We start from the raw sequence: 23,960 nt of genomic DNA, 5'->3' as shown, positions 1-23,960 counted from the left end.
ATTGGATAAGCAATTAAGACCTGTCAAATTTTTCAAAAATGATTTTTAAATAAGAATGTGCTAAGTTTTGCCATTTCCAATCAATGTATTAATTATGTTGAGCTTGTAACAGAGGCCATAGACTCTGAGAGCCACCCTGCTCTTTGTGTAATAGAGTAGGGCTAGAAACCATTCATATATTTGCCTTGAAATCTCATAAATGACAAGTATATGGTTAGGGATGGCTAATGCAGGACAGGTAAATAGTGACCTCTGGTTCAGCCACTAAGTTGAGTCTGCAACTCCTCAATGCACATCCCAGGCAGAGAAGCTGTTTGTCATTGCTGGAAGGACCAGCATCAGTGGAAGGTCTGTGACCAATTTAAGGCATTAGGAAAAGCAAGCATCATGAAGAGCCACCCCTCCATCTTTTTTCCACGACTTTATTCCTGGAATATCCTTCTTGTATGGAGATGTTCTTGTTTCACCCTTGGTAAGGACAGGCTATAACTCACAGCATTGGGCTAAACTAATACAGTGTCTTTCTTCTAAATTTCTGGATTTTATCTTTCCTATTTAGTACATGTCTTTGAATATCAGTCAATAATAGCTTTGAAACACTTTTAGTAACAACTTCATTACAAAAGAGAGAGAGAGAGAGAGAGAGAGAGAGAGAGAGAGCGCAGGCCAAATGATTTAGCAGGCAGCATTCTATCAAGGCACATTTGTTTTCTCATAATCATCCTGCCAATATCCTCACATCACCCCAACTTTCTTTCCCCCAAAATGAACCACAAGAAAATTCTCTTAGGTTTTAGGGAAGGCTAACACTATGAAATATTTTAGGATTATTACCCTCTCAGTTAAGTAAGATAGCCAAAGACGATGTGGCAAATAGAGTCACAATAGTCCAATCACATGGACAGAGAATGGCATGCTATATAAAGAAGAGACAGGTAACCTAGGTGGACAAATTACCATTGGCACGTAATCCCTCAGGAAACCAACTTCATGCATGTGGTTAGAATGTGTTGAATGAATTGTAGTCTCTAAGTCTTTCCTCTCGCGTCTCTCTTCCATTCCCTGAAGGTTCCTGAAAATCTAACCATTTTTCTGGATTTTCATGCACTTTTTAATCGTCAGGGGGCATATCATCAAAATCAGATAACCCTTGTACAGAAATATCTTGATCCTTAATTAGCTTTTACCCAAATTAATGCAAAGCCTAAAGTAAAGGCCTGGAAGATGAAACAATGGAAGGAAAACATGCACAGATGAAAAACAGGTGTATTTGATGCCTTTAGAGCAAAGGGAAGAAGATGTGGGACATCAGATATGATGTCAACGTCAGAAAGACAGGTAGTCAAATGGCACTGGGGAACCAACATTGGAGGGTCTGAAGATAATGAATATGATAAAAGATAATAATCTTCAGGAAATGCTGTTGGAGGGAACGGCTCGCTAGTCATTATTTTTTGATTTGACAATGAGCGTTTCTTTCGAACCGAAGTCTGACATTTATGATTGGTTACAATGGTGTTCTTGTGCTTCCCCCTAGGAAAGCATAACCGCTGGCTTATGGAACATGCTACCTAGCTTGTAAATTAGTGAAGGGAGCTCCTTTTGCTGACAGTCCTAATGTCTGCCATCTGTTTGCACAGAATGACGCCCTGGTGCTCCTCTAATTGGACATAAATTAGGTACCAGCAGCAGCTTTGACAGGTTCCCTCCATTGCAGTTAATCTTTCTCTCTGTGTCTCTGTCTGTGATCCTGTCTCTCTGTGTCTCTGTCTTTGTCTCTCTCTCTCTCTCTTTCAGCTGTAAATTCACTGCTTTACTGGAGACTCAAGATATTCCCTAAAAGTCATAAGCCTAGGTTTAGATACTCAATTTGCCTTTTTTTGTATTTATGTTTAAAACTGGACCTCTCTGTGATATATAGACATACATGTCTATATATCACATATATGGGGGAAAGGATACATTTTTTTTCAGAGCTTATCACACATGTTCTGCTAAGCACGTTCCTTCATATATCTTAAATTATTTGCTTTTATCTCAATTTTATAATTTAGGTAATATTATCCCATCATCTCATTGAAAATGAAAGTGATACTTAGAGTTTGAGTAGTTTTTCATATTCTCATAGAATGGTTTGGCCAACATTCAAGTGTTGAGCTCTGTTGACAATACCTATCCATCTCTACTGCACGGTCGATAAGCCGAGGGATGGGAAAAGAGAAGGCTGAGGGAGAACATGTGTGTGCAAAGCCATTTGGTGCTTCTTTAGCTTTTATGACATCAGTGGGCAGAAGGGACGGAGCAAGATTAAATGATAAAGATCCTCAAAGTCCTGTCCAGTTTTCCCTCCACGGTCAAGTTGATGTGGGTTCTATTTACTCTAAAACCCATCAGGCTTCAACCCTGTCTTCTGTAAAGCATGCTCCCTACCTCTCAGGCAACGTCACACAGACGTGAACATGTACGGCATATAAAGGACCGCAGGGCACAAAGTGCTGTGACCACCCCGCAGTCCCTACTCAGCTACTACACTCCAATCCACTGTCATTCCTGTCTTTGTCAGTTTCTCTATTTTATGCTTTAGAGACAGTATGAAGATCATATAAATTTCCATAGCTTTTCTTAGGTAAAGTACAACATACCTTGACTTCCTAACCATCCTCTCTTATGTTTTGACTATTTTAAGAGTTTTTTTTTTAGAAAAAATAAAAGGAAAAGATAAGGAGGATGCGAATTTGAAACAGCCTTCCATCACTTGTCCACAGTCTCCAGACGTGGCATAACCCATGACCAGCTTTTCCTTCAGCATCTCAATTATTCCCTCTCTCTGAATATCTGCTCAAACTCATCATAGGAAAGCTTTAAAACTAAGGTAAAGCTCACCATCCCCCTCTCTTCCTGTATTTAAGCAAATGTATTTTTATTTTTATTTTATTTCGGAATTTCTTCTTTTATGAGACAGACCCACATCGTAGCACAGGATGACCTAGAATTCACTGTGGACCCAGTCTTCCCTACAGTCCTTCCTTCTGCTTCAGCCTACTAAGACATATTACAGGCATGGTTTGTATGTATTTCAAGACACACACATCTTGAAATGTGTGTGCCATGCAGGAAGACTAAACCAAAGCAGTAAGTGCAAACACCCTCTCTTCTTTCTTTTTTTATAATTCACTTGAAGTTTATTTTCACTGTAGTTTATTTATGTATTTTTTGGATACAGGTTCTATATATTTAGGTAAAGTTTGTTTCAAACTCAGTCTGTAGCACTCAGACTCAAACTCATAGCTGCCTGGATCAGCCTCTCATTTCACTGATCTTCTAAGCACGTAAAACTTCAGCTGGGTGAGGTGGTGCACACCTTTAATCACTTTTAATTCAGGAGGCAGAGGCAAGCAGATTTCCTTGAGTTTGAGGCCAGCCTGATCTATGTAGTGGGTTCTAGGTCAGGCAGAACTTCAAAGTGAGATGTGCTCAAAAGTAAAACAAAATAATAGCAGCAGCAACATTTCCAATAGTTATTCTAAGGTGCAACTGATTTTAAGGTCCCTTCTGCCTATTCTTTGATCAACAACTCCCGATTCTTCCCTTCTCTACCCACCAGCTTCTGATAACTATCTTTTGTCCTTCCCTTCTGACTTCCATAATTGAGCTCAGGTGTTATCTTTTTTGCATGGCCAATTTCATTTAGCCATCTTCCAGATTCACCTATGTTGTTACAAAGGGTAGGACTTCACCTCTTAAGGGGCTGGGTAATATTTATTCTATATTCTTTATATAAATGTGATATGTACTGTATGTTATTTACACATTTGTCCCTGATTTCATATCTTGGCTTATTATAAGTAATGCTGCAATGATGGCAAAGTGTTCATAGACCTCTGACACACGTATTTTTAGTCCCTCTGGAAAAATATCCAGGAGCAGCATTAGTTAATCAAATGGTAATTAGTTATTTTTACACTAATCTGCATTCCTATCAACAATATGAGTTCATTTATCTGTATTCTTTCTAACACTTATAATTATTCTCACTTTTTAATTTTACATTCATTTTAATTTATATACTAAACCATATCAATTGCTTATATGTGCACATGTGTGCATACGCACATGCATGTGTTGGTAGGGTAACATGATGTTTTAATCCTTGCATACTCTATATAATACTTAAATCTGTTAAGTATATCTACCTCTGTCTGTCTTCAGGGGAAACACTAAATGTCCTTTCTTCTAGGTTTATGAAATGTACATAATATGTGCAGCTACCACACTGAGCATCAGTTTTTGCACTTGTCATATCTAACTATAATTTGGTATCTTGCTATCTGAGAAGCCAGCCTGTCCTTGCCATGCAACATAACCCTGACTAGTCCAGTTTTCTTTGAACACTCTTGACAGTGAATTGATATTTCACCAATTGTCTATTTCTCTAACTTGGGATTTAATTTCTCTCTATCCTTGAGATGTCCTCTTTCTCTACCTTCCTATCCCCCTTGGCTTCTCTTTTGTCTGTTTTTCTTCCCTTGTCTGAACTTAACTAAGTTTCAACAAGTTCCCATTTTTTTAATCTTCATTTTTGTTCTTTCATGGGATTGCACCCCACCTGATGACTTCAGCTGTTAATTTTATGTAGGCAGTGTTACTGTTAATTTTATGGTAGTGGTACATGAGCTCCTGCCCACATCTGCGACTTTTTGCAGAACATCTGTCTTAAGCATTCAAGATTGCAAACCAATGGATTTCATTCTCAATGGAATATCATCATGCCTCCCAACTGATGTCCCTTCTACATCTAATTGTCCTAACAATATCCTTAATTTATTTCTTGGTCTTTAATTTTGTCAGATACTCAACCCTTTGCTATTATCTATTGTTAAAATCTATTCATTATTACACATTCCTCCAATAAATGACTTCATGATCACTGGCTAGAATTCGACTCCCAACTGAATATTCCATTTTCAAACCCTCCCTCCGTAAGTCACTTTATACAGTACTTCCTGTTAAGTCTATCATTTGGTATCATTTGTTAACAGGAGACTGGGCACTCGGTATTACCAGAATTGTTGCTATAGCATCATAGTGCTACGGTAACAAGTCCTCATCCCACCGTCACAAGTAGGTCTTATAAAATATCTTCTGACAATCTTTCCACAGTTTTCCTCCTGCCGGTGGAAGCTGGCTCACGGTTTCCATGGGCACTGCTCATTCAGGTGACTCCTTACACTGCCCTCCTGACACTTTCAGACTCTTCCCCACATTTGGTTGGTTCTTTACCTAGTGCCATGCTTTGTACATGGTAGACCCTCAGTAGAATCTAAGCTCTGTCAAGGCAGCAAGGACAGATCATTGTTGGTTCTGGGACCTAGGACAGAACAGCCATTTCAGAGTTTTCTGTGGATGCGACCATCTGGTGGCAGCTGTCCCATGGCTTAGTTTCCCATGATCCCACATGAAGGGACCTCAAAAGTAGGGATTATGGATCAAATTGGGAACCTCTCCACCCCGAGTCCCCTGGGCTCACTCAGTGCTATCTCCTTAGCTTTGCCCTCTATTCCTTGGCTGTAGTTCACCGCAGCATAAAGTCTCATGCAGCTATGAGGGTCCACTAGTGTGGTTTGCTATCAGCTCTCTCTGGGCCAGGCCCTCAGCCTTTCTGAGAAACTTGCTCACGCACTGCATTGAGGAAAAAATCTGCCTTTTTGGTTCCATGTGACTTGGATGCATATGAGCAATATTCTTCTAGTGACAATAACCTGACGTTTACAGTTACCTATTCTCTCGGTAAGAACCAGAAACGGTAATGAAGAGAAGAGACAAGGCAGTGACGGGCGTCATGAGACAGCCTTTCATTTCTCTAAACGGGCACTTGTCCACATCTAAAGCAGATGGCTTTTACAAGGGTGTCTTCCTTGAGGCTTCTGGTGTAGGAGTCTCAGGATAAGCAGAAAAGAAATCTAAATATACGCAAAACAATGACAATGATGGTTCTAAATAAGACACCAAGATAGCCGGCACTAGGTAAGCACCTGCTGAGTAGAAGGTACTTAGCAAATGCTTTAATTACATGCTCTTACTAATCCTCCAAGTATCCCTATGATATTCCTTTATCTTCACTTTTCAAGCGAGCCTCTGGAGCTGAAGTTCATAGTGGTTAAGCATCTTATTAAAGATTACAAAGCGAGATTGACAGAACTAGCCTCTTCTAAGACTAATATGAGGATAAAATACAGAACTCATGTTACAAGAAAAAGATTTTAAACATGTATTAAAGCTCCGAAAAATTATGTCTAATTCCAGAAATATGCATATTGCTGATATGAGTGCGTGCTATACATAGAAAAAGCAATGTACTTACTCTCTGTCAATCACAAGGCAAGTGACGGCCTCTGCAGCAATTACGTTTGCTGTTCTCACATCCTCCCTGCATAAAAAAATAGACACATTAAGATAGAGCCTTCAAGACAAAAGGGAAGCGACTAGGCCAACACATCCATGAACCAAAGCATATGAACTCTTTTGATTTATGCATTTTCAGGTTTAGGCTTCATGTGAAGAGCTACTTCACTCATATTATAAATCACATATTTCCTGCAGTTATAACACAGTTGTTACAATTATCAAATTAAAAGTTTCCTTTACACAACTAGAAGAAAATTTTGTAAGACTGTTTCCTTTGTTCTTTGGGGATTTCTGAATTAAGGGCATGGTGATCAACATGGGAATGAATAGATTAAAGCTTTGAAAGAGTCTAAAGACATACCCCTTGAAACAGAGTATCTAATTCATCTGTTATCAATTTGAAATTGTATCATTGAGCTCAAAGTACCAGTTTTAAATACTTTTCTTAATGTCTTATCATTGTTTATATGTAACTAAGGTTTGGGGACTTTATGATATATAGTTAGCTATTCATGTGTCCCATAGCTCATGGTTCTTCGAGTAGTTGATAAATATTATTCACAGTGACTTAAATATATGAAGATTATCTCTTCAAAAACACATTTTTAATGATAGCAGGTGACGTCTGTCTCTGAGGCTTTTTGAAAATCTTCCCTGGTGTATCTTCGGTTGTGAAAAATGGATTTGGCAAATTAACTTCACAAGTCATTTTCAGCTACCATAAACTTAATATTATTATTGTCATTACATTAAATCACACCTGACAGTGTACCCTCTTCTTTTACGATAACATTTCAAAGCTAATATGATTAATGACAAATACATTTAAAACATGTCACAGAGGTAACTGCATAGACAAATATTGTGTTGATATGTTTTCAAACCACGAAATACAATGTTCCACCCAAACCAGACAACTAAAGTATTGAAAATAAAGATTTTCCCAGTGCTTACTACTGAAGATACATCAAGTTCTGACACATACTCTAAATTCTGTAATTTTCCCATTGACCTGTCTTTTGTTATGTCCTTCATTTTTGCTATATCATCTTGTTTGGGTTACAACTGCTTAACAGAACCAACATTTGGTACTTGGGAAAGCAAAAACAAATATCCTTTCACTAACATTATTTTTCCAATATACCCTTGTGCTATTCTTCAGCGTTCATTACTTGATACGAACCTGAAAGTCATTTATTTTTCTTCTTTTAAAGAAAACCACATTGGCATTGAATTAATCCGGAAGCAACAGTTTCTGATATTAATTTTTCCAGACAGGATTATGGCATGCCTTTCCTTTACTGGAGTCTACTTTTACACTTTTGAATGAGATTTTACAGGTTTCTGCACCCATTGCCTGACATTTCATGAAAAGTATTCTTCGGTCCCACAGATTAGGTTTCTCCTAGACACCTTTTCCATTTTTGTGTTGTACTGGTTGTTCTTTAAAAAGAAAGGTCTTCCTTGTTGTGGATTTTATTTTTGAATTTTAGTTTTATTTATTCTTCTCTCATCCAAATGCATCCCATCTGCAACTTCCCCTCTTTCCTTTTCTCCCAGTACCTTCCCTACCTCCCCTCTCCCCCAGATCATCGCTCTTGTTTTTAAACCAGAAAAAGGATTATAAAACCACCCCAACTCGAAGTTTTCCTCTGATTGTAAAATGTTTATGATAGCCAGTGTGAGCCTCTCATGCCTGCTTCACATTCTCTGCCTTCCAAAGATCATGGCCTCTTTTCAAAGTTGGCAAACATATCTCCTCCATCCTGCCGTCTTCATAACCTGCTGTTCTCAGGCTTCAGCAGCTTCTCTCCAACTGGATACCTCCTCCAACCTTGCTTTGGATCCTTATCCCCAGTGCCCTTTCCTGAGGCATGCCATCCTGAATTAGCTCATGGGCTTCCCTGTGTATCTGTTCTCCTCACTTTACATCTCTCCACATGGAAATGGCTATCCCTGTTCATAATTCCTATATTTATTTATGTGGTTATTCAGCTAGGGATTCAATCTCTCTTCTGCTAAGCCATATAGAGGTGAGGGATGATGGCTATATTTGCTTTCTTTTTAATCCTTAATGCCCAATGTAGGAGCTGCTTATCGAGTGTATGCTAAAGAAGAGCATGGGTATTGCATTTTTGAACCTGGGGGTATTAGAGATCAGATAATACCACCACCACCACCACCACCACCACCACCACCACCACCACCACCACCACCACCATCATCATCATCATTGTCTGTGCACAGCAATATGCACAGCAATGCAGTGTCCTCAAAGGCCAGGGGCATTGCATCTTCCTGGAACTCAAGTCTGAGACAGTTTTAAGCCACCCATGGGTGTTAGGGAATGGGACTGGGGATTTTAGCAAGAGCAGTACGTGGTCCTGATTGCTGATCCATTTATCCAGCCCTAAGACTTCAGAGTCACAGGAACCTGCTGTGAATCCAAGATTTACAAACTGTAAGCTCTGTAAACCTCATTTTTCGCACTGAGCGTGAGAAAGAACAGAAGCCATTCGCTGTCACTCTTGCCCAGCCACAAAGTGAGAACTGCAGATGAAATATTTTCAGACCCATTACCATTTTCTATAGAAGGTGATTTGTGTGTGTGAAATAAACACAGCCAGGAGAAGTGCATCATTCCCGTGGGCGTCGCAAGTTGTGAATAACTTATTCTCACCATGTGTTTTTGGCATCATAAGGCACCACAAATAGCTTCTTAAAACAACACTACCATGGCTTTATAAAAACATCATTTAAAATCTACTCTTCCATATCTGTCTTTATCTTGACTACTTATAATGTTGTTTTTTTAGACTGTCTATGTGGATGCACACCAGTAACTCCAGTATCCGAGCACTTGGAGGATCATGAAGTCAAGGCCATCCTGGGCTATATATACTACTCAGTTAGATTCCTCTATCTCTCTTACCTGCTACCAAATAGGAGGGAAACAATAAAAATGGAAATTGCCTATTTAGAAATATTTCCATATTGACTATTAAGAATTTTAAAAATAATATAAATAATTCTTTAATTATTTAATTTTTAATTAATTATTTAATTAATTTAATTAATTTAATTATTTAATTAATTATAAGTCTTTAATTCTGAATTTAATTCTGGATATATTTTGTGGATATAAATTTTAATCTATTAATCATAAATAAGCAATAGTTTAAGATTTTATTATATTATCAAGATTAGACAGACTTTTAATATTGAATACATTGTTTTCCTGAAGCAGAAAAATTTTTATATATACTGTAAAAAATATTGAGAGTATTAAGAAATTCAACAAAATATTTTATATTTATAAATATAATCTGGGTTCAGGTACTAGTGTTACAATATACGTAAAATAGAGGGTGATCCTAATGACTCTATATTTCCATTAAGCATTTTAGCCATCCACAGCTGTTGTGTTTTTATACAGAATATTGACCTAGCTAGTAAGTTTGCATATTAAACACAAGCATATGTTAAGAACTGTATAAAAAGAGTTCAGACAAATATCATTTATTGAATATAACAAATAGCAGTTATTTTATCTAAGATGTACACATGAGAATACAAGCTACATTATATCAATAATCCGACCCAGCTCTTGAATCGCACTCTTGGTAGTTGAACACAGATTCACTGTTCTCCGAATCAGATTCTTTCCACAAATCCACACTGCTCATATACTTTGTCAGTGTTAAATTTTACAATAATTATATATGTAATAATAATTACACAGAATAACTTTTGAGCAGTGTTCATAATATATATCATAAAATTATATTTGTTAATGAAGCCAGCATCAAAATATTTTGGTGTCCAATCACAAAATAAACCTGAGAGACATTTAACTCTTAAGTTAGAATTCCCATGGGTGGATAAGCCCTATCCTGCTGTCCAGTTTTATAATCATGTCATGCTAGTTCATCTAGGCAGCTAAGTTCATTTGACCCCTACTCATGCCACCGACACAAAACCATTGTCTCTAGTATTCGGGTAATACTGCCCCTCTATTCAGGTATCCAGAAATACTCTGAGACCCTGCTTCTTTGAGGAACAAAAATACTGACTTTGAAATATGTTAATCTTCCACTTTGGTCGGCATGCTTCTAATGAGAGGGTATTAATGGGAAAAGCTGCCAACACTATGATTATTGTGTATGTTTGTTTCTTTTTAATTTTTCCATTAAAAAATTTACACTTCCTCCCCTCCTCCCATTCCCCTCCTGCTCCCCCACTCCCCCTTCTTCCTCCTTCTAAATCCTTAACAGAGAGCAGGATATCCTGCCCTGTGGGAAGTCCAAGGCCCTCCCCCCACCATCCAGGCCTAGGAAGGTGTGCATTTAAATAGACTAGGGTCCCAAAAAGCCAGTACATGCAGTAGAAACAAGCCCCAGTGCCATTATTGATGGCTTCCCAGTCAGCCCCCATTGTCAGACACATTCAGAGAGTGGGGTTTGATCACATGCTCGTTCAGACCCGGTCCAGCTGGATTTGTATGTTTGTTTCTATTGTGGGTTCAAGGACTGTGGTAAAAATGTATGTGATCTGGATTTTTGTTTAATGCTATAAGTACATATAATAGAGGAGGATCCTAAAGACTTTATGCTGTCACTAAGCATTTTAGCCATCCACAGTTATTATATTTTTATAGAGAATATTGACCAAGCTAGAAAGGTTTACATATACTGCTGGCTTAGACATGGAGAAAGAAAAACATGGAAAGAGACATTTTTTTTAATTAACTTGATTTCCTTCATTCTTACTTGTTGGTATGTGTTTAGCAATTTCTAAGTTTTTAGGGATTGCTCTTGAGACTATTATACATCTAGAATTATAAGGCAATGCCCACACTAACTACACAGGACTCTGCTTGCTCAGTAGTGAAGCTTGCTACTTTGTATTAAATAAATTGTGTTATATACATAACAATCCAGACAAAACATGCTCACAGTCTTTAAAAACAAAACCTTATGTTTATACAGTTCTGTGCCTGCACATTAGGTGATTTCAGCATTACCAGTAATAATAGTGATTTAAAAATGGACCATTGCAAAGCTAGCAAATGCCTGGCTAATTCTCAAGTATTCTCACAAGCACATCATTGATTTAAAAAGTTAAAAGCAAAGCTTTTAATAGTTAATAGTAGTCTCTTTTAAAACATTTTGTGAGAAGTTAGACACTTCCGGTGAAATTACAGAGCTTGGAAGAGATCCCCGAACATCTACAAATACAGTTTTATATACACTGACTCTGATGTTCCTTGAACTTCATCACTGGAATCTTCATCATCGCTGTATCCCAAAGTGGAGTCACTGTCACTGTCGGAATAATCCATAGCAAGGCTTTATATAAATTCCTCTTCTTCTGAAGCAATTATCCTGGGTCTTGTGGCTACTAGAGAACCCTGTGGGGCATGGAGGTCTCAAGGGAGCAAGCACAGAGGTAGGAAGCCAAGGCAGGACAGAGTTCATGCAGGGCAGCTGTCGGAGTAGGGATCTCCCTTTGCAGCCCTGGGGCAGGATGACTGCTGTCAACAGAGCGCTAGCACTGCCCTGGTGCCAGCCTTCATGGAAACTGACACCCCTCCAATTGCCTATGAGCTTACAGCGATTCATTCTCCGTCATGTGCAACACTTTAATGCCCCAGTTAAATTACATTCGCAAGGGATGAAGCAAATCTTTTTCATAGGAAAATTCAAAAGGAAGCCTCCACAAACAAGTAGGCTGGTGGTTTAAATGAGCATGGCTCTCCTAGGCTCAAGTTTGAATGGTTGGTCTCCAGGTGGTGGAGCTGGTTGAGAAGAATTAGGAGGTGTGGCCATGTTGGAGGAGGTTTACCATTGGGGGGAGTGTTCAGGGTTTCAGATTACACCAAACCCAGAATTTTTCTAATTAACAGATTAGGATGCAAGTTTTCATTCCCAAGCCTGAATGTCTGCCACTGTACTCTGGTTGTGATAATGTGGACTAACCCTCTGAAACCATAAGTAAGCCCTGAGCTAAATGCTCTCTTTTAGAAGATTTGCCTTGATCATGGTGTCTCTTCACAGTAATAGAACAGTAACTAAGATACTGGGAAATTAATAGGAGGTAAGAGGAAGAGATTGATCATCAGAAAAAATGCTCCATTAAACAGGAAGAATAAGTTCTGGTGCTCCTTCACACATTGTATCTATAGCTAACAATAATATATATTTAAAAGAGCTGAAAGAGCTGGGCGGTGGTGGCACACGCCTTTAATCCCAGCACTCTGGAGGCAAAGGCAGGCAGATCTCTGGGAGTTCGAGGCCAGCCTGGTCTACTAGAGCTAGTTCCGGGACAGGCACCAAAGCTACAGAGAAAGCCTGTCTTGAAAAACCAAAAAAAAAAAAAAAAAATAGAGCTGAAAGAAAAGATTTGGATAATTTTCAAAAGAAATACATAATAAATGTTTTTTTAATTTATTTATTTATTTATTAAAGATTTCTGTCTCTTCCCCGCCACCGCCTCCCAATTCCCTCCCCCTCCCCCTCCCCCAATTAAGTCCCCCCCACTCAGCCCGAAAAGCAATCAGGGTTCTCTGTCCTGTGGGAAGTCCAAGGAACCCCCACCTCCATCCAGGTCTAGTAAATTGAGCATCCAAACTGCCTAGGCTCCCACAAAGCCAGTGCATGCAGTAGGATCAAAAACCCATTGCCATTGTTCTTGAGTTCTCAGTAGTCCACATTGTCCGCTATGTTCAGAGAGTCCGGTTTTATCCCAGGCTTTTCCAGACCCAGGCCAGCTGGTCTTGGTGAGTTCCCAGTAGAACATCCCCATTGTCTCAGTGTGTGGGTGCACCCCTCGCGGTCCTGAGTTCCTTGCTCATGCTTTCTCTCCTTCTGCTCCTGATTTGGACCTTGAGATTTCAGTCCTGTGCTCCAATGTGGGTCTCTGTCTCTGTCTTCGTTCATCGCTTGCTGAAGGTTGATATTCAGGAGGATGCCTATATGTTTTTCTTTGGGTTCTCCTTTTTTAGCTTCTCTAGGATCACTAATTATAGGCTCAATGTCCTTGGTTTATGGCTAGAAACCAAATATGAGTGAGTACATCCCATGTTCCTCTTTTTGGGTCTGGCTTACCTCACTCAGGATAGTGTTTTCTATTTCCATCCATTTGTATGCAAAATTCAAGAAGCCCTTGTTTCTTACTACTGAGTAGTACTCTAATATGTATATATTCCATATTTTCTTCATCCATTCTTCCATTGAAGTGCATCTAGGTTGTTTTCAGGCTCTGGATATCACAAACAATGCTGCTATGAACATCATAGAGCATATACTTTTGTTGTATGATAGGGCATCTCTTGGGTATATTCCCAAGAGTGGTATTGCTGGGTCCAGGGGTAAGTTGATCCCGAATTTCCTGAGAAACCGCCATACTGCTTTCCAAAGTGGTTGCACAAGTTTGCATTCCCACCAGCAATGGATGAGTGTACCCCTTTCTTCACAACCTCTCCAACAAAGGCTATCATTGGTGTTTTTTATTTTAGCCATTCTGACAGGTGTAAGATGATTTCTTAAAGTTGTCTTGATTTGCATTTCGCTGATCGCTAAGGAAGTTGAGCATGACCTTAAGTGTCTTTTAGCCATTTGAAGTTCTTCTGTTGAGAATTCTCTGTTCAGCTCAATGCCCCATTTTATAATTGGGTTGGTTAGCCTTTTACGGTCTAGTTTCTTGAGATCTTTATATATTTTGGAGATCAGACCTTTGTCAGTTGCGGGGTTGGTGAAGATCTTCTCCCAGTTAGTGAGTTGCCTTTGTGTCTTAGTGACAGTGTCCTTTGCTTTACAGAAGCTTCTCAGTCTCAGGAGGTCCCATTTATTCAATGAGGTCCTTAATGTCTGTGCTGCTGGGGTTATACGTAGGAAGTGGTCTCCTGTGCCCATGTGTTGTAGAGTACTTCCCACTTTCTCTTCTATCAGGTTCAGTGTGTTCGGACTGATATTGAGGTCTTTAATCCATTTGGACTTGAGTTTTGTGCATGGTGATAGATATGGATCTATTTTCATTCTTCTACAGGTTGACATCCAGTTTTGCCAGCACAATTTGTTGAAGATGCTCTCTTTTTTCCATTGTATACTTTTAGCTCCTTTATCGAGAATCAGGTGTTCATAGGTTTGTGGGTTAATGTCAGGGTCTTCTATTCGATTCCATTGGTCGACTTCTCTGTTTTTATGCCAATACCAAGCTGTTTTCAATACTGTAGCTCTGTAGTAGAGTTTGAAGTCAGGGATGGTAATGCCTCCAGACGCTCCTTTGTTGTATAAGATTGTTTTGGCTATCCTGGGTTTTTTGTTTTTCCATATAAAGTTGATTATTGTCTTCTCCAGATCTGTGAAGAATTTTGATGGGATTTTGATGGGGATTGCATTGAATCTATAGATTGCTTTTGGTAGAATTGCCATTTTTACTATGTTGATCCTCCCAATCCAGGAGCAAGGAAGATCTTTCCATTTTCTGGTGTCCTCTTCAATTTCTTTCTTCAAAGACTTAAAGTTCTTGTCAAATAGATCTTTCACATCCTTGGTCAGAGTTGCTCCAAGATATTTTATGCTATTTGTGGCTATCGTGAAAGGTGATGCTTCTCTAATTTCCCTCTCTGTTTCCTTATCCTTAGTGTATAGGAAGGACACTGATTTTTTGGAGTTGATCTTGTATCCTGCCACATTACTAAAGGTGTTTATCAGCTGTAGGAGTTCTTTGGTAGAGTTTTTGGGGTCACTTATGTATACTATCATATCATCTGCAAATAACGAGAGCTTAACTTCTTCTTTTCCGCTAAGAATCCCCTTGATCCCTTTATGTTGTCTTATTGCTATTGCTAGAACTTCAAGCACTATATTGAAGAGGTATGGAGAGAGTGGACATCCTTGTCGTGTTCCTGATTTTAGTGGGATGGCTTTGAGTTTTTCTCCATTTAATTTAATGTTAGCTGACGGCTTGCTGTAAATAGCTTTTATTATATTTAGGTATGACCCTTGTATCCCTAATCTCTCCAAGACCTTTATCATAAAGGGGTGTTGAATTTTGTCAAATACTTTTTCAGCATCTAATGAAATGATCATATGGTTTTTTTCTTTCAGTTTATTTATATGGTGGATTACATTGATAGATTTTCGTATGTTGAACCAGCCCTGCATCTCTGGGATGAAGCCTACTTGATCATAATGGATAATTTTTCTAATGTGTTCTTGGATTCGGTTTGCCAGTATTTTATTGAGAATTTTTGCGTCGATATTCATGAGTGAGATAGGCCTGTAATTTTCTTTCTTGGTTGGGTCTTTGTGTGGTTTTGGTATCAGAGTAACTGTAGCTTCATAAAAGGAATTTGGCAATGACTCTTCTGTTTCTATATTGTGAAATACATTAAGGAGTATAGGTATTAGCTCTTCTTGGAAGTTCTGGTAGAATTCTGCATTGAAACCATCTGGTCCTGGGCTTTTTTTGGAAGGTAGATTTTTTTTTTTTGTTTTTGTTTTTGTTTTTTTTTTGGTTTTTCGAGACAGGGTTTCTCTGTGGTTTTGGAGCCTATCCTGGAGCTAGCTCTTGTAGACCAGGCTGGTCTCGAACTCACAGAGATCCGCCTGCCTCTGCCTCCCAAGTGCTGGGATTAAAGGCGTGCGCCACCATCGTCCAGCTTGGAAGGTAGATTTTTTTAACGGTTTCTAGTTCTTCGCGACTAACAGGTCTATATAATAAATGTTTTAAGGAGATAGAAATAATTACATTGGCTTAATAATTACATAACAGACATGTGTGTGGAATCATTTTATTACACCCCATAAATATCTGCAATTATGTGTCAATAAATATAAAAATTGGACATCTAGAAAAGCATTCTCATAGGTTAACTCCAAAGTTTATTTTCCTCTGGTTACATGTGTAAATGTATCCATCTATATGTTTGCTCACTTCCTGAGACAATGTACATACATTTGGAACTATATTTGGAAGGGTACAGAATATGCAAGAGTGCCATAAAGTTGGAAGACATCAATTTTTACATTTCTTTACATATTACTTTTTCTAGCTTGATAACATAGTATTTTTGACATAGGAACTTCACATTGTATGGTTTACTTCAATGACAATGAACACATACTGAATTGAACCACATGAAATTACTTTTTGCCCGCTAAAAATGGTTGAATGCTGGGAAGTTTGTCTGGTTCAGTTTAATACATGGAGTTAGTGAAAGCGAGGAAAAGAATGGATGTTTATTGCTATTTCTTTTCTGTTGTGCTCATGATGTGACCTTAGCTGAACTAAGATTCAACACTAACCCATATTTCTTTCATATCTATAGTTGAATGATTTCATTCTCCCGAATGCTAAGACATGATTGATGGCTTTTGCTACTTCTCTATGGCCATTTCAGATGATTCGCTTCACATTCCATTATAGCTGGTATTAGAATTATCAAATACCATGCATGGGTGAATAATTCTGTTCCCAGAAGACATGAGTTATTATTAAGTGAAAATCCCAGGTATGGGACATCGCTCAAGGAGGAGCTGGCCAGTCTCCAGAAGTCTCCCAAAACTATACAGGTTTTTGACATTGTTGTTGGTAAGACCAGCACAATTACTAAAGACATTAAACACCTTGTTTGTTGAATACAGAAAAACCGTGTGGAAAACTTGCTAGCTTTTACTATGTCAGACATTGCTATACAGGCAGATAGGGGATAAGCCGTTAACAACAATATTCTACAACTTCAGACTCTCCATGCTCTGGTTTCAACATTTAGACAAGAGGTTACTGAAGTGACAGTGGCTGACTGTTATGAAAATAACCAAATGATTTCTTTCTTGCTTTTGTTTTGAAATTAAAATATATCATTTGTCTTCTCCCCTGTCCTTTGCTCAACCCCTCCAATGTTTCCTCCCTGCTCTTTCTTGCTTTTTCTCAAATTTATAATTTACTTTTCTTTAATTTTGTATAGATTCCTAAATACATAAATGGAATCTACTCAGTCCATACATACGTATTTGATTTCACTTAACACTGGGTAACCAACTGGGGGGCTTTTCCCCAGTGGCTTTTCTCCTGCTCTCAGCATTTTTTAATTGCTTGTAGTCTTTTTGACTAGGGCTGGGAACTCCATGAGAATCCCCCCTTCTGTGTTAGCCAACCCACTTTTGATTGGATCAGAGATCAGTTTTATGGGAGGAGCTTAATGTCTGGTAATATGTAGTACCTGGTTATAGAGACATCACAGGGACTGAGATGAATCTTCTACATCCACTTTGTTAAATGGATGGTGTGGGATTTCCCTCTGTATGCTGTGATTACCATTGATAAATAAAGGAATGCTTTGGGACTATAGCAGAGCTATAGGGAAACAGGCTAAGCAGGGGAAAACTAATCCTGGGAGAAAAGAGGCAGAGTCAGGAGAAGCCATGTAGCCCTGCCAGAGACAGATGCCAGAACTTTAGCCAGTAAGCCACAGATACACAGATACACATGGTGATACACAGATTAATAGAAATGGGTTAAATTAATATGTAACAGTTAGCCAATAAGAAGCTAGAGCTAATGGGTCAAGCAGTGATTTATTTAATAAATTATTTAAGGTATTATGTTTGTGCAGCTCATTTAAAAATGTAATGTATAATTAATAAATATAGGTTAATAGATAATCATCTATAATAAACAAACTTGTAGTTATGTTACATATGTTTTCTAGAAGTACATAGACGTATTTCAGATGGATAGGTATTCTTCAAACCTTTCAAGACTACAGAATATGGCATTTAAATGTTTTAAGAACTTAGGACTTTTCCTGACAGTAAGACACATCTGCTCCTGGCAGCACCAATTACTGAAAGATGAAGTTGGGCTTTGAAGAGGCTCGTTATGGAGTTGGTTAGCCATTTGGGCAAGAAACTGCTCTTGCCTGGACTGATTAATGAACTGGACATGCAGAACCCACAAAGAAATGACTGCTGAACTTGTTGAAAGGTGAGAAAGGGTCTTTGGGGTTCTTGCTTCATGAAAGAGTGCTCCAGAAACATTCAGCACACAAAAGAAAGTGACTGAAAAACTGCCAATATAGGCAGAACTGTCTTTGACATTTCCTGCTTCATGGAAAAGTCTGCTGAATACTATGGGCTTGTGGGCTGAAGATGGATACCCCAAAACTACAGAAGAACTTTTGGTGACTGTACAGGCAATGAGATGTCTCTGTCAATTCTAGAGTATTGGAAGTTGCTTACAATGAACTTATTGTTTACTTAGGTAATATCATATCCTTTTGGAGTCTTTGATGGAGTTGAAGAATAGATTGTAATAATATAGTTTTCCTTAGTTATGATAAATGATAAAATAGATATAACTGTAATTCTTGCTTAATAACTTTTATATAATTTTATTATGTTAAAGTTAAAACCTTTCTTTTTATTTAAACATGAAAGGGAAGGTAATGTGGGATTCCCCTCTGTATGCCATGATTACCACTGATAAATAAAGGAAATGCTCTGGGCCTATAGAAGAGCTATAGGGGAACAGAGCTAGGTGGAGAAAACTAATCCTGGAAGAAGGGAGGCAAAGGGAAGCCATGGAGCCACTGGTGGAGACAGACATGCTGAAACTTCACTGGTAGGCCACAACCTCATGGTGATGCACAGATTAATGGAGATAGGTTAAATTAATATGTAAGAGTTAGCCAATAAGAAGCTAGAGCTAATGGGCCAAGCAGTGATTTAAATAATACAGTCTCTGTGTGATTATTTTGGTTCTGGGCAGCTGGGATGAACAAGCAGCCCCATACAACAAATGGACATGTTATCAAACTGACTCTTAAGTATTTATGTTTATATCCACATTTAAGGCAAGTGCTAAAATGCAAATTGCCTCTGAGGACAGTATTACCTAAATAACACACCGCTGCTGTAGGACTCATGCTTACTTGTAGGTAAGTACAAAGGGAGGATCCCTATGTCTTGTCCCATTGTCAACATGAACGCATTGTTTTTAATTTCAATTTTCACATGTGGAGTGGGGATCATTGTACTGTAGTCCTCCACAATTAATTATTATTTGACATAAAGTTTCTAAAGTCCTAAATATCAGAGTTTTCAATGCTTCTTAGAGGATCATTCATTCTAAAATCCAAGAATAGTTTTTTAGTAGAAAGATATTAAAAGCTTATAATTAGGACCTTAATATGAATATTAAGTAGCATAATATGGCATCTATGCATTATATAAATTTGCATATTAATGTTATATAAGTGACTAAATATGCCTTATAAAAAACAAAATATACTTCAAATGATAGTGTCTCTTTGTCAGATAGTATGAACAATAGAGAAAATATTTACAAAACCATGTTTGGAAACTTAAAATTCCAGACTGGGAATTAAATAGACCTCTTTTATGGGAGAGTAATACCTAACAGTTTAAAATAAAGTTAAATTAAAATAATCTTTTTGAGTAAATGTTCCCCAAATATATCCTATTATGATTTAATTGGGTGAACAATTACTCTCTAAACAAAAAAATTAAGTGATCTTATAGTTTAATTCTTTTAAGACAGAATAATTTCAGCCAAACTGAAGATAATTATGAATCAAAGGCAAACACAGGCCTTTGACTGGATAAATAATTGAAATAAATATCTGCTTTAAATAAAAGTTACGTGTGACAAATCATTATAAAAATCAAACTCCAAAAGTATTTGATTTGCTTAACATATCATCCTCCATCAAGAATTTTGATATATCAGGCCTGCCACATCTCCCAGCACTTATTACATAGAAGTAAAACACTGAAGTGATCTTAAAATATTGAATGCTATTTATTCAAATACATGTTCATGAAAATGGTCCTAAAATATTTTGAGCCTAACTTTCTAACTATCCTAAAGATAATTTGTTCAGTATGTTCAAGAATGTCTACACATCAATTGAAATATATACAATAAAGAACACCCACTTAGTGTTTTAGGAAAAGATATGAATGTGAGCTTCTGTGGAGTCTGGAGGTGGGTGTTGGATCTCTTGGATCTCTGGGACCTCTGGGATCTGGTCCTCTACAACTGTAGCATGCACTCTCAACAACTGTGGTCCTGAGCCACAGATGTGGCTGCTGGAAGAAACCTAACTGGAGTCCTCTGCAAGAGCAGAAAGCATCTGTAGCCCCTGAGCCATCTCTACAGCCTAAAATAGCTTCTGAGGGAAAAGGTTGCTGAGATCTTTCCCAGCTGCCAAAGGCTTTTAGTGTTAGGATTGTAGTTATAAGCACCTAGCCATCACAAGGCTACCCCTTCAACCTTCACACTCAAATCTCTCACAACCATCAGGGACAGAGCTCATTTATGCCACTATAGCCTGATCACATGGAGTCACCAGACTGGCAGCTAGAGCAAGTCAGAGACTTGACATAGTATCCTGCAGTGTCACTTACAGGGTTGCCCTATGCCCTCCTTTCATTGGCAGCAATCATAGGAACTAGAGGACACACTAAGGAAGGCATTTTTCAGCAAGGGCATCTTATTCTTAACACCCTAAGCAGCTGTGATAGTGTCATTTTGAATCTCTTAAAAGGTTAGATGACAATTATATACAGATATGTGCAGGTATTTGAAAGACATTCAAATATATATACAATAATTAACAGTTATATTTAGCAGTGATTTAGGGTTTGATTGTTAGTATTTCCAGTAGAAATTGAGAAATAGGCTTTTTATTCACAATTATCATTTATCATAATGATATTATGTTATTCATTTAATCACACAAGATGCATTGACCACTGACAGTAACCCCAAGTCTTTTCACTATGCGAATAGGGCACGATATTAGAAGGATAGATTCAAGAGTTGCTCCTCCAGGTTCAAATGCAGAAATGCCATTGACTAGCAATGTGATCTGTAGTCAGATACTTAAGTTCTCTTCTTGTCAATGCTTTGTTTATAAAATGGGAACGCAACCGTCTTCAGTAGAGCAATTATCTGAAGAACAGTTGAGTAAGTACCTAAAAAGAACCTAGACCCATTGACTAACAGACTTCAGTACTCAGAAAACACCACTCAGTACTATTATTACATTATTATCTTAACATGTCTAAACACAATAAACTCACTCAGTCTTATTTTTGTTATACATCATAATTGTCTTGCCAATGTCTCTTTCATGTATCCAGAAAGATTCTTAAGGACTAATACTCATTTTTTCCTATTGAATCAATTCCTCTTTTGTTAATACAAACATATAGTTTCAAAGAATAAGCAAGAATCAAAATCACATTGGAGAGATTTTTCATTATGGCTTAATATGAAATTCAAAATCTATAAAAATTATTAAAAATAGGTTTTTGCTATAATACAGAAAAATCCTTGATATTCCACCCATTCTTGCAATAAAGTTAGGGTCTCAGATTTAACCAATAAAAGTAAAATCATTCTATTTAAATGTGAATCTTATACAAATGAGAATTTCTTAATATGTGTGTCCCAAGTAATAATATGCTTATCATAAAAATAAATCACGGTGTACCCAACATCATGGATTTTACCTGGCCACTCTAAATAAAGTTTCTGAATGAATAGATTGAGAAACTAGCCATTGGTCCGAGGTATATACAGAGAGGTAGGGCACAAAATAAGCTGTTTCCAAGAATTCCCAGGCCAGTAGCTCTTACCGGGAATGGGATTGCAGTGTGAACCAAGTGTGTGACAGGAGTGAACAGTGGTACAACAAATGACATGTAATGTCCTAACACTGACTAGGTGCTGGGGTGAAGGAAGGCATCTGTCAACAGCGGAAGTGACGCAGGACAAGAAGAAAACGGTGCTGAGATCGGATAAGGACTGTTATCAGTGTGTATAAGATTAACTCTACAGAGAGAGTGAACTGGTCATTTCCACACAAATATCCTGTGAAAAGACATGAGAAAAAAAATATCCATAGTGAATTTACCAAGTGATTCCTAAGAGCTGGAACTGGAGAGGAAGTAGGAAGGCTAACAATGGGGTCCAGCACCTGTTGGGACAGCGTAAGGCATCAATGGCTGTGGGCTGGCTATATGACTGTTGCCAACCAGCCATTGCTTTCCTCAGAGTTAAACTAAGCCAAATCTCTAGAAGAAAAAGGGAAAACACAGGGCTAACATGGGACATCGTGGGGTCAATGCATTCCCTATTGTGCTTTCTTTTGCTCAACCCTATAGTAAATTACAGTGAAAAAACTTCAGATCCTTCCTGGGTGACCGTAAGAAGACTCTCTGGAGTGGCTGACGACATTAGTAGCCCCAAGCAATCTTTTCTTCTTAATCAACCAGCTGTTTTCATTGTTCATTTCCAGTGTACTCAGTTGGCATGGCAGCCTGGACAGACATGTGACGACTGATTTCTGTTCTTGGTCCTGTAGAATGGAAGTGTATCTGCTGTACATGTCTGTCCCATCCCTAGATGCTCTAAGAATGCTAAGGCACCGGGACATTTTCCTCACTGGTAATAAATAATGCCTAGCTGAACACCTGCTACACACCATGAACTTTGGCCTTGAATTCAGTTGTTACTCCTGCTGATCACCGTGATATACACACGGTATTGAAAACAACTGTGGTACAATTGCAGCTGACCCAAAGGTCAACTTTACTGATATTTTGGACATGCAGCAATTATTTCTGTGCTAGGTATTTGCCATGAGTTCAAAGCCCTCCTGAACTACATAACCAAATATCAGGCAAGCCAGGGCTCTATAACAAAACACTGTCTCATAGAACAAATACATCAATTAAAATTGTATTGATTAAAAAACAAATTGTATTATTTTAATCCTATTCTTGAAGGTAGGGGTTAATTACAAAGCCAGTAAGCAAACTGTTTTTGTAAAAAGATTTCAAGTAATGAGAGTTTTTATATTTTAAAGGGGTTATCACAGAATAAAAAAATAAGTAAAATAAAAATGAAAATGTAAATATGATATAGTCTATATCCTATACATTCAGCATAGGCCACTTGTCATCTGGCTCTTTGCAGAGTTGTCCCCAGGCCGATGACAAAAGTAAGCTCTGAGAGTTTTATGGCTTCATCTGAAGTCATATAGCTAAAAAGCAGCACATATGTAGAGTTTAATCCAATTTTATCTCTATTCGGTGTCCATGTACCTTACTGTAAAAACCCCAATGATGGGACTCCATGTACCTGAGACAGTGCCCCAAACATGCTATTCTATTGACCATATCTGGCTTAAGTCCCCCCCGCCCCCCCCCACACACACTGTATAACAGCATAGATTTGAACTCATTTTTACCTAATCATACGTTTACTGTTGTACAACCAAAATACTCCTCATCCATTCCCTCTAATCTTGTGATTTTTATGCTTCTACATCTCAAGGGCAGATGATCTAATCAATACAAATGCTTAATTAACATTTTCTTAGCAAAAACTGAATCTACTCTGCCTCTAGTTGTTTAATGACACAACAATAACTTTTGCAAATGAACTATATTCAATGACGTAAAGGGAAATGCTCAATAAATTCAGCTACGGCTAAGGCAAAATACCATACTATTTCA

The 23,960-nt window shown here is 38.0% G+C and overlaps 1 protein-coding gene across 3 annotated transcripts in view; it reads right to left on the bottom strand.

The window, feature by feature from the left end:
- Prkg1 (protein kinase cGMP-dependent 1) overlaps positions 1-23,960 on the bottom strand; it is a 1,122,235-nt gene that overhangs the window by 123,906 nt on the left and 974,369 nt on the right. For all 3 annotated transcript variants that reach the window (XM_041660894.1, XM_041660893.1, XM_041660895.1), the window contains one exon: positions 6,362-6,427. In XM_041660894.1, coding sequence (XP_041516828.1) covers positions 6,362-6,427 — 66 coding nt within the window. The remainder of the gene's footprint in view (positions 1-6,361; positions 6,428-23,960) is intronic.

This window comes from Microtus oregoni, unplaced genomic scaffold (genome assembly GCF_018167655.1).
Source record: "Microtus oregoni isolate MIOR12 unplaced genomic scaffold, Mior012 000012F_ref0000307, whole genome shotgun sequence".
Lineage (NCBI taxonomy): Eukaryota > Metazoa > Chordata > Mammalia > Rodentia > Cricetidae > Microtus > Microtus oregoni.
The sequence above is the reverse complement of the archived record's forward strand: the minus strand, read 5'-3'. Positions and strand labels throughout refer to the sequence as shown.